The sequence below is a fragment of the Emydura macquarii genome, unplaced genomic scaffold (genome assembly GCF_026122565.2).
Source record: "Emydura macquarii macquarii isolate MOO-44397 ecotype Brisbane River unplaced genomic scaffold, CSIRO-AGI_Emac_v2 contig_374, whole genome shotgun sequence".
In the NCBI taxonomy this organism is placed as follows: domain Eukaryota; kingdom Metazoa; phylum Chordata; order Testudines; family Chelidae; genus Emydura; species Emydura macquarii.
In genome coordinates, this window is record NW_027130511.1 from 11,408,932 (window position 1) to 11,425,596 (window position 16,665).

At 42.5% G+C, this 16,665-nt stretch overlaps 1 protein-coding gene across 3 annotated transcripts in view; it reads left to right on the forward strand.

Moving 5' to 3' along the window:
- The first annotated feature begins 1,500 nt into the window (after positions 1-1,500).
- The window catches only part of LOC137144014 (uncharacterized), a 35,517-nt gene continuing 20,352 nt past the window's right edge, over positions 1,501-16,665 (forward strand). For all 3 annotated transcript variants that reach the window (XR_010917310.1, XM_067534105.1, XM_067534117.1), the window contains exon 1: positions 1,501-1,700. Coding sequence is in view for 2 of the 3 variants with exons in the window: in XM_067534105.1 (XP_067390206.1) it covers positions 1,604-1,700 (97 nt within the window). In the remaining variant the exon portion in view is untranslated. The remainder of the gene's footprint in view (positions 1,701-16,665) is intronic.

Consider the following 16,665-nt stretch of genomic DNA (forward strand, 5'->3'; position numbering starts at 1 on the left):
TTTGAATAATACAGCTCTGGACATTTAACCTCTCACTTTTAATCTGTATGCAAGAATCTTCCCTATTTCCACGGTGTTTCTTTGAGTCTGAGAAAATTTGGCTTGTGCTGAGGTCAAGACTGTTTGCTTCATAGTGAAGATTAATTTTTTAACGTTTTCTTGGAAGGGGTAATTTGCACATTTTAAATCCAGAGCTTTAAATTGTTCAGTTAATAGCAGAAGCTGAGCCTGCCTACCCCTCTTCCTATTCACCGAGTAGGAAATAAGCCTGATCCTAACAAAAGCTTTACGTTTATCCAATCCTGGACTGGGATATTTCTGGTGTGCCATTTGTTTAGAAGAAAAACAAAATTTCTTCTCTGACATAATTCTGAGAATGTTTATCTTTAAAAGAGAGGAGTTCAATCTTTTACAAGTCAGATTAATCATGGGAGGAGAAAATTGGAGTATCGCTAATGCTTGATCAGAAATCACCATGAAGTTGACTTAATTATTAAGCAACAAGTCCACCAGATTCATAGACATCAGGAAGAAATTTATTTGTGAATATATAAAATGGGGGGACAGGGGGCAGAAAAACTCAGGTTCTGTGACTACCATATAACTTTTAACCCCAATTCTTTTATATAATCTTTTATGTTTGTAGTATGTGATTAAGTACTCTGGTGCCAGCCTGACTTGTCTGAAGAAAGGTTTAACACTGCAATAAAATCTCCTGCTATGATGATTGATTCTAGTGAGATTTTGGAAAAACTATGGATCATCCTTACTGGCTGCATATATATTAATTGGGTATATACAGAGTCAGAGATCTTAGCCTTCACCAGCAGAAACCTCCTTCCTCATCTAGAATTTGTAATTGAGTCTTTTGTGAAACAGGGTAACTATGCCTTTGGCTACCCAGAGGAAATTGTTAAACACCCATTATCTACCCGCTCCTCAGTTTCTCTGCCTCCAAGTCAATAAGATCATGTGTGGGTTTCCCCTAGGACGACGCGCTCAGATGTATGCAGCATTTCTTCTCTTGATGGTGTTTCACCCCTAAAAGGCCACTCTGGTTTCAAAGCAGCACAATGCAATACACAGCCTGCCAACCCGGGAGCAGCGTCTTCTTAGCCTACCTTAAAAGACTGGAGGCTTCCCTGCGCGACGCCTACCCCACACCCTAGGGAGGCGTCGGGATTCTTTACGTACATGCGCACTGAGGGCAGAGCGGCCATATGACTCCTCCCTGAAAAGGCAAGGATTCTACGCATGCTGGCTTGCCACACTCACTATTATCTGCACATGCGCAAAGAGGCGTTTTGAAGGCGGGGGGTAGACTGACACCCCCTTCCCTCCCGTCCTACAAAATAAATGACCCACTACGCAACAAAAGGGGAGGAGCCTTCTTCATTCCTCTACACATGCGCACTGTGGCGGCTTCGGCGCTAAACGTCCATCCGGAGAATTTAGGGACGGGCGGGCTACTCCTGGCACATGCGCATTGGGAAGAACATGTGGCGCTGGTAGGCGGGGCCCTCGGTCCTCCCCGCACATGCGTGGTACATTCGGGCCGCGCTCGGGGGCTAGGCTCTGATCAGTCTAGGGTCGGCCAGGGAAGATGGATTTTGCCGGGGCGCGGAGCGCAGTGCTGGCTGTGCTGAAGGGCACGCGCGCAGGCGACCGACCGCGCCTGCTGCGTTGGATGCGAACGACCAGTAAGCGAAGCGAAGCGCTCGCCGGCCGCGGCTCTTCCTCGAGCCTCAGCGACTCCGAGCCTCCTTGTGCGCCAGCGGCCGGGCGGGGCCGTGCAGACGAGGCTGGTGGGAATTCAATTAATGGGCACATGAGCTCGCCCCGCCCCGGACGGGCGGAGATTGAAGACGGGGCGTGGCTGGCCGCGCGCGCGTCACTGCTGCGCCCGTTGGGCCCGGGAATTCGACAGGGGCAGCACGTGGCTCCTGTGCGGCGCGAACCCCCTCCCCCCCCCTTCCAGGCCCCGTTGATGACTCGGCCCCGCGGGCTCACCCCACCCGACTCAGCGAAGGTGCTGGGCGCGTTCCCTCCTTTCCCTCCCGTCGCGTGGCTGCGTCCCGGCTGGGCTGCCTCGGCGCTGCGCTGGGGGTCGGGCGGTGTCGCCCTTCACCAGCGCGTGCCCCTCTCCTTTTAAGTGTCGGTCGACTAAAGTAGGGCTTGCCTAGACTGGGGACACTACAGCGTTGGTCCCCTCCAGCGTTCAAATACCGCAAATCCGGACCCCCCCCCCCCCCCCAAATGTAAGACTGGCTTAAAAACCATGAGAATTTTAAAAAAATACGTAGAGGGTTTTTTGCTGGGGGGCGTTGAGCTTCCAGGTGCAGTGGGGCCGGTTCATGTGTTCAAGCTTTTCTTTGCAATTAGGGGAGGGTTGTTAAATGCTTCCTTGATGACTTTTTCAAGTTCTTTCCAGCCTTTTTCCATGCCTGAAAGCTGAAATCACCACACAAGCTCTTGATTCCAGTAGCTGGGGCCCTAAGAAAAATACCCGGTTATCACAAGAATTAGTAACACTCAATTTGCATTGGTGTCATTTACAAACGTTAGGTCTTGTCTATGTGCAAGAGATGCACCTGTTCAATTTAAATTGGGTTAAAATTCAGTTTAGTGAAAAAGCTGTGCAGATGCTTTTATTTCAATTTAAACTACAACCATAGAAGTAAAGGTGATTATAAACAATAGTGAAACTGATTTAAATTGCTTTGTGTAAATAAAGAGAAATGTAAAAGATAATTTGAGAAAAATAAATTGGATTTTGGAACTTATTATACTTTTAATAATCAAAGGCGTATAGTTCCCTTAAAAAAAGAAACCTTTATTTAGAAGGACGGTAAGGTCCTGTGCTGTGAGTGAGGCTCCTAGGCACTACAAGAATACAAATAACTGTTTTTGAAGTTATCATTCGTCTAAGACAATACATAGAGAAAAATACCTTCATAAGTAAGAAGAGACAAGAACTACACCAGTATATTAACAAGGTTGATAATCAATTGCATGGCTCATCAGTGTTGGTGTTTATCTCCTTTCTCATTTGTGCATGTGCTCATATTTACACTCCCGTTACATATGAGTCCCACCCTTTCCATTGTCTTGATTTGGTGGATTTATTGATACTGTAAAATGTAAGAAAAGACTTTTTTCTTTTTGCGTAATGGCACTTCTCTGTGTCTATCTGACTCTCATTACCATAGTATCTGAGTGCCTCACAGTCTTCAACCTGTTTATCCCTACAACACCCTTATGAAACAAGAAAGTATGTTTGTTCACAATTTTTATTTTTATTGGGGGGGGTAGGAAACTAAGGCACAGAGATTAAGTGATTTGCCCAAGTTGCACAGGAAGGCTGTGCCAGAGTAGGATCTGCTGAGTCCCAAAATAGTCCCAGGACATGGTATGAGAGCCCCAAAATGCCTCCATTGAATGTCTTTGCACTTAAGATAATGAGAATCTGTCAAGTAGTTCAGGCCCCAGATTTTGAACTACTTTATAATTGATACAATCCGGTAGGCTGTGCTCTCATAATTTAATGTACTTTATTGCTGTTGTTTTTAAAAAGCCCCAGTAATTGGAGAAAGTCCAGAGGAGATTGACAAAAATGAGTAGAGATCTAGAAAACATGACTTACAAGGAAAGATTGAAAAAAAAAGAATTTCTTTAGTCTGGAGAAGAGAAGACGGGGTCATGGTAACAGTCTCCAAGTACATAAAAAGTTGTGGTAAAGAGGGAGGTGATAAATTGTTCTCCATAACCACTGAGGACAGGACAACAGATGATAAGCTTAAATTGCAACAAGGGAGATTTAGGTTAGACATTAGAAAAAACTTTCTAACTGTAAGGATAGTTAAGCACTGGCACAAATTACCTAGGGAGGTTGTGGAATCTCCATGAATGGAGGTTATTAAGAACAGGTTAGACAAACACCTGCCAGGTATGGTCTAGATAATACTTAATCCTGCCTCAGTGCAGGGAACTAGACTAGATGACCCCTCAAGGTCCTTTTCAGTCATATATATTTATGATTTGTGGAGCAAGCCAAAACTAAGATAGCAACAGTTTTGTAATTGCAATTCAATTTTTTGTTTACATGCAGAAGATCAAATGCCAGGATCGACTGAATGCATTGGTAATACAGGATTGAGCAATGAAATAAACCAGTTGGAGGACAAAATAACTGGGTGTCCTCATTTGGTCTATCCAGGAATCCTCCCCATTCTAAGATTCTAATTACTAGTTTAAATAGTTTGCCTTTCATAAATGACAGCCTCATGCCATGAGAACATAGCAAATTTAAGGGCTAAGTTCCTTTCTATATGTTTTTCTCCTTCAAGAAAACCTTTGTCAGTAGTATCAAGACTACTGCAGAGTATCTAATTATATGGGAGTAAGAATTCACTTTTGACTACTGTACTTTGCAGTTTTGAAAGATTGCAAATGAATATTGCATCAGTGCTAAGCAATAAAGAGACAGGAAACCATCTGTGTTCTTAGCTCCATAATGGCATCAGCTGAGACTTCACTCTCTAGACCTTCCAGAGAGGCACAGGAGAAATACAGTAACTTTAAATGCACAGAAGAGATTGAAGGAGAGATGCACAACCTACAGAACCTGGCCTCCTGTCACTGTAGGCAGAAGTTAATACTCTTTCCAGATCTGTTCACATCAGCACTGTTGCTGGCTTTTAAACAAGGAAGTAAACAAAAGTATCAATATTCGCTCATCTTTAAGTTTTAGGGATAACTTTTTGAATTTCTTAGCATTACCTGTCTAATGGTGATAGTTACTCTCATTCAATTGGTAGTCAGAAGAAACACTCATACAACTCTCACCCTACAAATAACCAGTTCACTTTTTTTCCTTCTAGCACCACCTGGGTTTATTTTGGATGGCCATATCCTTTAGTATGTCTCTGCCATTCTCTTCCCTCACACCAAGCTTGTTAAGGGGCAGTGGACAAATAGGAGAGTCGTTTTCTTCCTTGTACTGGCATATTCACCTAAAGAATTGAGAAGAGATTAAGTTGAGGCAGTTGCTCAGCAGAGCTGGTCTTCTGAGCCCCCCTCCTGCAGGTGTTGCCCCAAATACTCAGCATTCTTGGTGCCTCCTCACCTCTGAGCTGCTCTGAGCAGGAATTGTGGCAGTGGCGAGGGAAGGCAGGTCCTACTACATTCTTCTCCCAAAATTCCTCTGTCTAGGTACTTATACCACATCCATTACTATAATATCTGAGCACTCCTGTAACCACTAAGATTGGGACAGAACAAAGTATTGCAGGGAGTCAGAACTGAGGTGCTTGGTCAGCATGGACTACATCTCTAGAATTGGGGTTGTCCCACTCAGAGAGTAGCCAGTATTATGGGAGATGCTGAAAAGTTGTCCAGTCTCCACAATCATGCAGTGAATTTAAAGCCCAGTATTCCTAGAAATGCAGAGAAAGGAGCAGAGGAACAATGTTGGGTGAAAAGAAAAGAACCAAATAGCTGGAAACCAATTCAAATGTAAATGTGAAAGAGAGATCATTGCAACCACCGTGGAGTAAAATAAAGAGGGAAAAATGACATCTGAGACACAAGTTTCTCCATTTCTTTTCTGTACTCCTATCCCAGTCCTATTTCTGTTCCCATAAAGATGTTGCATTGCAACAATTACACTTCTAGCTGAAGAGAGCTGGGCATGGTTCCAACATGAGCAACAGAGCAATTTAAAGCTTACATCCTCATCAACACCCCAGAGCTGAGGGTGTTTGCAGCTCATGGCAGCTTGAGATAAGGACCTGAGCAGGTGGATCCTCCTGCAGTAGCATGTTGCATCACTTCTAAGACAGTTTGATGTTTTTTTTTCACTTAAAATAATTTATTTAGGTTTTCTGACTTTTATGAAAATACTAAATATGCAAAATGTTATCTGGCACATCAGTTAAAAGTAATTTGAGATCTTTATAGCATATCAAATAAGTAGAAACTTTTATCTTGTCTAGAATAAAGGCCATTTCTAAACAACTCAGAACTCACATAGAAAACTTTAAACAGTTCCTTGGTTTAACAGTTTCCATGAATAATCTTCCTTAGTAATTATGGAAACATAAATAGGTTCAAGATGTTAATTTTTCTCCTCTGCCCATATACAGAATAAAATAAGTGATACTTTTTTCAGTTCTTGCAAATTACAGAAGTTCTAAGTCTTTTCACATGATGATAGAAATAGTCTACTGTCTTCATGCAGCTGCTTAGCAACACTGCTCTCACTGTTTCGCAACCCGCTTCCTCATCCCACACACTACAGTGTAATGTGCGTCATTTTCTGGTGACTTACATTCCAGCTTTTCCTTTGAATTACAGTCAGTTTTAGAACTTGAAGAAATGAAACAGTAACTCAGAAATAGCAGCAAGAAATTGGTACTTTTTAAAAAAAAAAAAAATACTGGGAAGCCAAGTCCAGAAATGTTGCTCAGGGAACCTTGGACAAAACCTAAAGGCTAATTAAAGCCAACTTGGGAACCCGCTGCAAAGATTCCATTAAATTGGGGCAAAGAGTTCAGTGTTTGTGTGTCTTTAAGTTGAAAGAGGCCACTTATACTATGCCCAGATGGTGTTAAAAGGGGGAGACAACCTGTTTCACCAGGGGCTCAAATAATCACCGTCAGCTCTCTGTCAACCTGATGCATCGATTACTGCACAGAATTTGAGCATGAGTGGTAAATGAAATTAGCATTGCTGATGTATCGTAGTGTAAGAACCACAGCACTGCTAATAGCAGATCTGGTGCTGGAACTCTAAAAGTGTGGTGTAAACTTTGGACCTGAACATGCACCAGGATTTATTTCCCCAAGCCATTAGTGATGGCACCCACTGGAGTTAGAGATTTGAGAGCATTGTGTAAACTGACCCTCCAAACTTCTATTCTTATAAAAGTGTCTTGGGATATAATAATGTTTATACAGAGACGGTGAGGCCTCAGGTTAGAGGACTCATGCTTTAAAAAAAACTTTCTCGTACAGTAAATTCTGAGGTACTTCAGTTAACCTCAGGAGGAAGGAGGGATGAGTTCACACTGTCAGGACTGACCCTGTGACTTCAGGGAGTCCACATTTCAAATCTGAGACTTAGGCCACCTTTCTTCCTGGCAACTAAAAACATTTTGTTGTATTTTGAGCTTTATAAACAGATTTTAAAAGTCTGTTTGTGGATTCTTGCCACTCAGTTAGACTGATAAAGCTATAAAAATTCCCTTATCACTATATGTTGTTCCTATACTGTCAAATTGTTGAAAATAGATCTAGTATGATTTTATATTTTATCCTAGTCCCGGGGCTAAAATGTTGAATAGTGTAATACATTAGAAATAAAACTTTTTTTTAGAAGTAAGTAACTTAGTAAGAAAATACTAATTTTATAAACTTTCCCATCTGTATATTTTCATTTAAAATCTCAGTTCTATGTCAAAATCCCCTAAAATGGTCAATTGATCTGAGTACCCTAAAACATCCAATAATGAATACATAATTGTATAATGTAAACTAATTATTGAATATTACACCATCATAAAACCTCTACCAGGGATAAGTTAAAGTGCAGTTAACTTTGAATTTAAATTTTCCCTGCACATTGTCTTGCACTGGTTGCAAATTAGCAAAATAATTTTAAAAACAGTTAAATGACATTGGATCTAATCCTGTGACATGGGAGCTGAGGGTGTGGCCTGCAGTTCAGGCTGTAGCAGGCAATGTGGGAAGAATATATGATGATATTAAGGTAAACAGTCTATAAAGGAGCGATCAGCACAATACCCTACATGTGGAGAGAAGAAAAATTTCTCTAAGTAAAGCGTCATGATGCTTTACCCATCATTGCGTATGTAAATCTATATGGTGCTCCTTATCCAGAGCTGAAGGAATATGATTTATCCAAGCAGAGTAGTGTTTGAGCAGAAGCCAGATTGACAGAAGGTTAGATCTTCATTAAGATGGTGCATGTATTGTGAATCTTTTCCATTATTTTAAATATTGTTTGATAAATTGAGATGGGATATTATCTGATAGGATCTGATGTATCACCAGTTTTAGAATAAGAATATGATGAATCACCATTTTTAGGAAGTGGAAAAATTACCTTTGCAATTTTCCACTGGGAAAATGAAACTGTAGAAGGAAAGGTTGGTATCATAAGAATAGGGACTGGAAATAAACAGTTAGTCATCAATGAAAACTAGGTCATATGATTTTTTGTAAATTTAAGGAATATGACTGGTTCAAAATTGGACTATGGAGCTTCTGTCAGCTCAGTCACTGAGATGTAAATTTAAACAACACATCAAAGGAGCTAAAGAACTAATTAAATAAACCTGACTTCTATTAGAAAATGTACCAGGAAGTTGATGGTAATCCTAATGGAAGCATTTGTAGGGGAAGAAGGAATGACCAGATTATTCATGCTGAGGTCATATCTAAAATCTTATTGGTAACATTGGGAAATTAATTTTGGGGAGTGATGCAGCCTTATCTTCAACTTGTACATTCAGTATCACCAGATCACATTCAAAGTTTAAATTAGCTTTGCATTATTAAGCAATACAAATGTTAGTGGTTGCAAAGCATATTTGCTTTTTCCTCTGTGATCTTGAATATATGTCTGAGAACCCAGTTGTCATTACTCTGAGGCTATGTCTACACTGCCGCCGGAATTCAACTTTGTTTAATTCGACTTTCAGCAGGCGATTTTTAGAAATTGCAGCAGAGTGTACACACTACACAGTTTGCACTGGTCTCTTGTGTTCACACCAGCCAGCCTTAATTCGAATTAGAAAGCAATGCATTGTGGGTAGCTATTCCACAGCGCAACTAGCCACGGTGGCTGTTGGGATAAGTGTCTTCATCCCAGGATGCAACGCTGCTTCCTCCCTTCCCACCCCCCAAACAAACAGGAAAAGTATTTCGCGCCAGTTTTTTACTGCCCACAATCGCCATTGCTGCAGAGACATGGAGCCAGCTCAACTCTGCACTATAATTGTGAGCATGACAAATACATCGCGGCTTACCATCAATTATTTTAGAAATAGAGCAAGAGGGTGAAGCAGAGACAACACCGATGCTACCGAGGCTACGCTGGTACAAGCCATTGAGCAGAACAATTCCCGATTGCTGCAGGCTGTAACGTGTCTTCTGCAGTCCATGGAGCGCAGGTTCTGGTGCAGGAAAACAAGCACAGACTGGTGGGACCGCATCGTTATGCAGCTGTGGGATGATGATCAGTGGCTGCAAAACTTTCATATGCGAAAGGCAACTTTCCTCGAACTGTGCTAGGAGCTGGCACCATCCCTGAAGCGCGTGAACACTCGCTTGAGACAAGCTATGATGGTGGAGAAGAGAGTCACCATCGCTCTCTGGAAGCTGGCAACCCCTGACTGTTACTGCTCGGTTGGGAATCAATTTGGAGTCGGTAAATTTACAATAAGCATAGCCGTGAATCAAGTGTGCAATGCCACAAATAGACTTCTGCTACGAAGGCTAGTGACTTTGGGAAATGTGCAGGACATAATGGAGGGGTTTGCCACGATGGGCTTCCCAAACTGCGGGGGGGCCATTGATGGGATGCACATCCCCATCTTAGCGTCTGCACACTTAGCGACCGAGTACATAAACTGCAAGGGATACTTTTCCATGGTCCTTCAGGGGCTTGTGAAACGACCCCTCTGATCCACAGACATCTATGTGGGGTGGTCTGGGAAGTGCATGACGCTTGTGTATTTCGTAACTCGGGGCTGTTCTCTAAGATGCTGGCAGGCACTTTCTTCCCTGACCAAAAAATTCAGATCGGGGATGTGGAAATGCCCATAGTGATCCTGGGGGATCCTGCTTACCCCTGGCTCCCTTGGCTATGAAGCCGTACACCAGTCTCCTTGACAGTGACAAGGAGTGTTTTAATAAGAGGTTAAGCAGTTGCAGAATGGTTGTAGAATGTGCCTTTGGGCATTTAAAGGGTAGATGGAGGAGTCTCCTCACTAGGCTGGACATGACTGATAAGTACCTCCCTTCTGTGATATCTGCTTGCTGTGTTCTTCATAATGTGTGTGAAGTGAAGGGGGAAAGGTTCCCCCAGGGTTGGGCTGTGGAGGCAGAAAGACTGGCCGCCAATTGTGAGCAGCCAGATGCCAGCAGTACGCTGAGAGCTAACCGCGGAGCGCTTTGCATTAGGGAAGCTTTGAAAACCAGGTTCTGCAATGAGATGCAGGACTGATTTCTGTTCCTGTATGTTGTTTGCCTTTGATGGTCCCCCACCCACCCCCCTTCGATACCTGTGCCTGACAAATCCCTCCTGAGCAAGATATGATTTAGTAAAGAAACGTTTTGGAATGATGCAATACTTTATTTCTTAACATTCGAGTCTTGGGGGAAGTGGAGGGGTGGGTTCATTCACTGTTTCAAGGGGTAGGGTGGTAGCTTGCTGGCCAGCAGTCAGTGTGGCTGCCGCAGCTTTCTGCTTGCCTCCACAGGGTGGAGGAGAGCACGTACTGCAGCCTGGACAATCTCCTCCGAGACCTCTTGGGGGAGGGCGACAAAGCCCTCGGTTGAGGAGCATTATGGAGGGGCTGCAGCGGACTCTGTCCTGTCTCCGCTCCTCCTGAAGCTCAACAAGCCGCCGGTGCATGTCTGCCTGATCCCGCATGATTCGCAGCATTTCCTGCAATCATACTGCAATCATGCTCCATCATTTCTCGGCGACTCTCCCTGTCCATGTCCATATTCTGTGACAAGGTCAGCCACCTCGCTCTTTGCTCTGTCTCTGCAGCTGCTGAGGCGTTCATGAGCTCCGCAAACATGTCATCTTGGCTTTTTTTTTTTTTTTTCCTCTTTCTAATCTGAAACAGTCTGTCTGCAGCATTTCTTAAGGGTGGGTCCAGTGCTGAGGTGTCTACAGAATGAAAGAAAAATAAGGTAGACACAGTTAGCATAGTGAAGAAAATGATACAACGGTAACAATTTCGATAATGATCCCATGATACAATGTAGTCACAGTTAGCATAGTGAAGAAAATGATACAAATGTAACAATTTAGATAATGATCCCATTATACAATGTAGCAAATGATTTCCTCTGTTTGTATTTTAAACCCTTACAGAGAGGAACTGCGGACGGCCTGGTGGGGGAGTGAGGGGAAATCACTGCTTATATTTTAAATTAAGACAGAGAAGGAACTGCGGATACCGTGGTGGGGGGGCTATGCTTAAAACACCGATTTGCTGGACCCAGCGGGGTACCAGAAGTGTTCCGCCATGATACTGGCTACCTTGATTGCAGCGAAGAATCCTACTGTGGAGGGAGGAACAAGGCAGCCCTCCCCAGAAAAGTTTTTCGAAGGATAACAGATTACATACATTAAATTTTCCCTGAGATATCAACTGATGATAAACGTAGCATTTCTCATCACATAAATCAACTGTTCTTTGGTTAAACACACAGTATAGTCACCAAAACGCCTGAAATCCACTTCAAGCCCCCCACACCCAATGTAAAAGGACAGAAATGCTAATAAGGAAAAAAACTCACCAGATGTGCCTTCCCTGGGATCATTCGTGCTGTCCTGTGTGCCGCTGGACTGCTTGGGGGTCAGGAATAAGTCCTGACTTTATAGGAGAACTGACACCCTGCTCTCCTGCAGCCTGCTCTCCACAGCTTCCTGCTCCTCTTGATCCACGGAGTCCTCATCATTGATTATGGACTGTGAACTAGCGGAGGTATCAATGCTGCGGGGAGGCACTGTGGTGGGATTGCCACTGAAAATTGTGTGCACCTCATCATAGAACCGGCATTTTTTGGGAGAGGAGCCAGAGTGGCTGTTAGCTTCCCTGGCTTTCTGATACGACTGGCGCTGCTCCTTGATCTTCACATGGCACTGCTGAACGTCCCTCTGGTGTCCCTTCTCCAGCATGCCCTGTGATATCTTCCCGTAAATGTCCAGATTCCTTTTGCTGGCTCTGAGCTGAGCCAGAACAGACTCCTCGCTCCACAGCCCGATGAGGTCTAAGACCTCTGGTCAACTCCATGCTGGAGCGCATTTGGGCCTTGCAGTAGCCATGTGGAGAACAGTGACAAAGCTCTCTCCACGCTGGTAGCACAGGAAATGAAAATTCAAATCTTCCCAGGGCTTGAGGGGAGGGGACTTTTCCTGCTAGCATGACCCCTGAGCGGCACAGCGCAACTGTCCAGAGCGGTCAAAATGAGGCATTGTGGGATACATTCCGGAGGTCAATTAATTCGATTTAAGTTCCTTTGGGTCTACACTGACACTAAATCAATTTTAACAAATTTGAATTAGGCACTACGCCACGTGCAGAGGTGGTCTTATTAAGTCAATTTTACAGGCACCTTAATTCGAATTAACAGTGGTGTCAGTGTAGACGCGGGTGTAATTAAATCAACTTAAGTGACTTTAAGTCGACCTAAGTCGCCAGTGTAGACCAGGCCTTAGATTGCCTCTTTATGAAGTCCTCTCCTTTCAGAGTGCTATGCAACTTCCTGTTGTAATTCAGAGGCTATATGATGTTTTCAAAAGGAGGCTGGATAACCGTCTGTCTTGGATGATTTAGACACGACAACTCCTGCACCTTGGCAGGGGGTTAGACTAGATGAGCCTTATGATCTGTTCTAAGCTATGATTCTGTAATGACTCTTTACAGTCAAATGTCTGGTACTGCCAAAATGTTTATTGGTGGTACAGCAGTCAGAGGTGCTATCTATCCAGTGTGCGGCTTCTGATTTTTATATGGCCAATGTTAAATCTGCTATGTTAAGGCTGAGCTGCAGCAGGGTGTCAATTAATTTTTTTTAAACTGTTAATTAAATTATAAATGCACATTTAGGACATCCAGCGGAACCAGTTCTGGAATACAGAGAGGTAAATATTCATTCCAGCCAAAAACCACAACTGATTGAGATTCATCTTAAAGTAATACATAAACTGTGTGCAATTTCTTCCTGGTTTGTTTTTAAAATATTATCAACATACATACTAGAGCCTGGATTATGTACTATACATTCCCACCATTTAGTACCAGTGACACAAGAACAGTGTGACACAAGAACAGTACCTATGTATTGAGGTTCTTTTTGATTTCTTGTTTCGAGATACTTGGAGAGATAGACTATCCCATGTGAAGATCTTAAAACCTACGTAGTACAACCCTATCAAGGGTGGAGTTGATATAGTGTTCCAGGGTGAGGTGGAAGTGTACCTTTTAATATTTGGCACCTAGATGCTGCATTCAGTGGTGATTTAGAAATACATGGATAAGTACGGTTTGTGCATTTGACTTATTGAAGTAGGAGTTACTATTTCTTAGTTATGAAATAGGTAACCTCTCAAATTCTGAGTTTAGTCACAGACCGAACATGCAAATACAGACTATTGCACAACAAGTGCAACTTAAAATAAGCTGCCATTTTGTGACCTCCCACAAAGGTAATGTGTTCAATCATCTTTTTCTTTGCCCCACAATGTTTGTGTGTCTAACAGAAAATATATCACTGTTTGGTGATGAGCACTTTTAACTGAGTACCTGCTTTTCAGAACTTGTTTCAGCAGTTTGTCTTACTGGATTCATTAAGCTTGGGATGCTCTTCTGGATTTTGGTTATATTCATTTAAAGTGCTGAGTTTACACACACTACCTTCAAGGAGTGTTCCTGTGTCATATGTTATATCATTATTGTTTCTATTACAGTAGCTCTTAGAAGCCCGAAACAAGATCAGGACCCCATTATAGGGGGCACTGTACAAACACTGAGGCTATATCTACACTGACGCCGGCAAAATCGCCCCCGTCAGATTGTCTTATCTGGATCGACTGAGCAGTCAGTGAAGACCTGCTCAGTCGATCCAGTAATCGACGCTGTTAATCCACCCCCATAAGAGGCGTAGTGCTGCGTCAACAGGAACGTGGTTCCCATCAGCGCAGTGCAGTGAAGATGGCGTGCAGAAGAGAAGCACGACAGTTGACGGGAGTTATGCAAGTTTCTGCGTAGTTTCCATAACTCCTGTCGACTGCTGCCAAATCGCTGGGCTAAGTGTAGACCAAGCCATAGTCAGAGACAGTCCTTGCCTTCGGGATCTTACAATCTAAATAGGCAATGGAAGGCATGGGAGGGGAAACAGAAGCACAGAGAGATGAAGTGACTTGATCAAAGTCACCCACTGAGTCAGTGGCAGAGCTAGAAATAGAATCCAGGTCTTCTGAGTCCCAGGTCAACATCCTGTCTACTGGACTACACTGCTTCTACAGGGACTTTTGTAGAATCCAGCTTGGTGAAAATATTTCTTTTATCTTAATCGTTGACAGGAATAGATTTTGAGATGGGGCTAGCAACACTGGGACAAGTTATTTCATGGCCTTTAGGTGTTCCTGTGTGAGCATTTATTTAATTTTTTCTCCCTCACTTTAGACAGGTGGAGGCTAAACTCTGCCTTAGTCAGCTGTGTCAGATTAAAATGGACAGCAAAATCAATTCTGTTATGCTGACTGATTGCTCTTTTAAAAATATGAAAAAAAAATTAAAAAAGGACCATTCTTATTTTGCTGGTTTGATTAATCTTAACAATTTAGGAAAGAGTTAAATGTTGCGTTGAAGATTTATTTGATCCTAATTATGTTCCAGATAGCTTAAGACATTTAGGGTAGTTGGTAGTGTTTATTTTATTGTTCTTCCATTGGTAGTTATTTTAATGAGCATCCATGATTTTTTCCTCTCCCATTCTACTGTTTGGTGACGTTTCCATTTATTCTTGTTTCAGAAGAATGTGATTCTCTGATGATGCTATATATCTGATATATGGTCATAGTTGTATTGGAGAGACAAGGTGGGTGAGGTAATATCTTTTGTTGGACCAACTTCTGTTGATTAGAGACACAAGCTTTTGAGCTCTTCTTTAAGTCTTGATAAACTCAGAAAAATCAAGAAAACATGAGGAGGGGGAGAGTCAGAGACTTCCCATTTTCTGGATTTGGGGAAGTAGGATGTCCCTCCTTTCCCCCCTCTCCAAAAGTTCCATATTACAATAACCATTTCTCTGCCCAAGGAAAGTATCCTCTAGAGCCATTAACGATTTCTGTTGACCAGAAGGAGATCACTTGGCAGGGCAGGAACTGATCACTTTCTCAACCTTACTCCTAACCCTAGGAGCTCAGGATCTGAATTCACATGTTGTTGTTAGATCCGCAGGCAAGCCATGCTTTCTGCATTTTGTTAAAATTTGTATGTGAATTTGATACTCTTAATAGTCAGTGTAGCAGCTGGGTGAGCTTTATTACATAGTAACAGTATTGTTTAAAAGCACATGCCAGATGTTGGAGCTTATTGTCCACAACCATCAGTCAATACAAAATGCAGCTGGCTCAGATAATCTTTGTTGCCCATTGTTCTGACCATATCACCCCTTTTTCTAATTCCCCATGTCAGCTTCCTCCATCTCATCAGATTCAAACTTCTCATCTTCACCTTTAATTCCCTTCACAACTTTCTGCCTCCCTCAACTGTTCTTATCTCTTATCAGATTGCTCCCACCCTGTCTGCTTCACTCATGATGTCAGCCTTAAACACCCATTTGTCCAATTCTCCCACAAATGTTTCTGAACCATCTTCTGTGCTGTCCTGTACGAATGGAACTTCCTCCCTGAACTGGTCAATAAAGCCACTATTCTCCTTCCTCAAGACCCACTTTTTTCATAATGCCTATAAATAATTTCCAAACTAATTTTGGATGGGGTGTGGGACAGTGAGAGACAGATAATATTTTTAAACCTAAAAATAAAATCTCAAGATAAATCTGGAGCCATTCAGTTGTGCACACTAGCCATGTAATTTGCAACATTTAATGTTGCTACCGTTAACTTCCTCTCCACCTCTTACTTTCCATCCTATGATTTGTTACACACTGTACATCATGTTTCAAATGAGATTGCTAGCTCTTTGGGACATAGACCATATCTTTGTACAATGCCTAACACAGTGGGTCTACAATCTTAATCGGGGCCTTTGGACATTACCACAATACAAGTAATAATTAATAACCTGTTTAAAATCTTAGAGTCTAGTCTAAGATTTTAGACTCTTAGAGTCTTAGATAGAGTCTAATAATTCATAACATATATAAATCTTAGAGAGAGTCCATCTGGCCTAAAGGCCTATTAATAATGTTCTGCAGCATAATGTGAGAGACTTGGGAGTGGCTCTTGGTCTCAGTTTTGGGAAGTGCTGTGGAAGCAACATTCAGAGCTCTTTGTACAGAGAGAGAGTTAATCTCTTGCACTAATTAACAGCGACTCTTTTATTTAAGTTATATTTGCTGGAGCAATCTTAAACATGACTCAAAACCACTTCAAGGCTAAAACTGTAGGTTAGCTGGCCTTTGAATGTATTTACACTAGACTTAAAGTTGTCCATTGTTGCTGGCACTGGTACAATTCCACCAGTGATAGAAACAGTGGAAGCACTAGTGTGGAACAGCCCTCACCATTATGTCTTCTAGACTTGGTCTGAACAGTGGCTGCAGCTGACCACCTGTCTATACTAGCACCCCCACTAGTGGTAGTAATAGCAAGAAAAAAATTATTATTTGGTTTTATTACAGAAGAGCCTAGAAGCCTCACCAAAAATGTGGT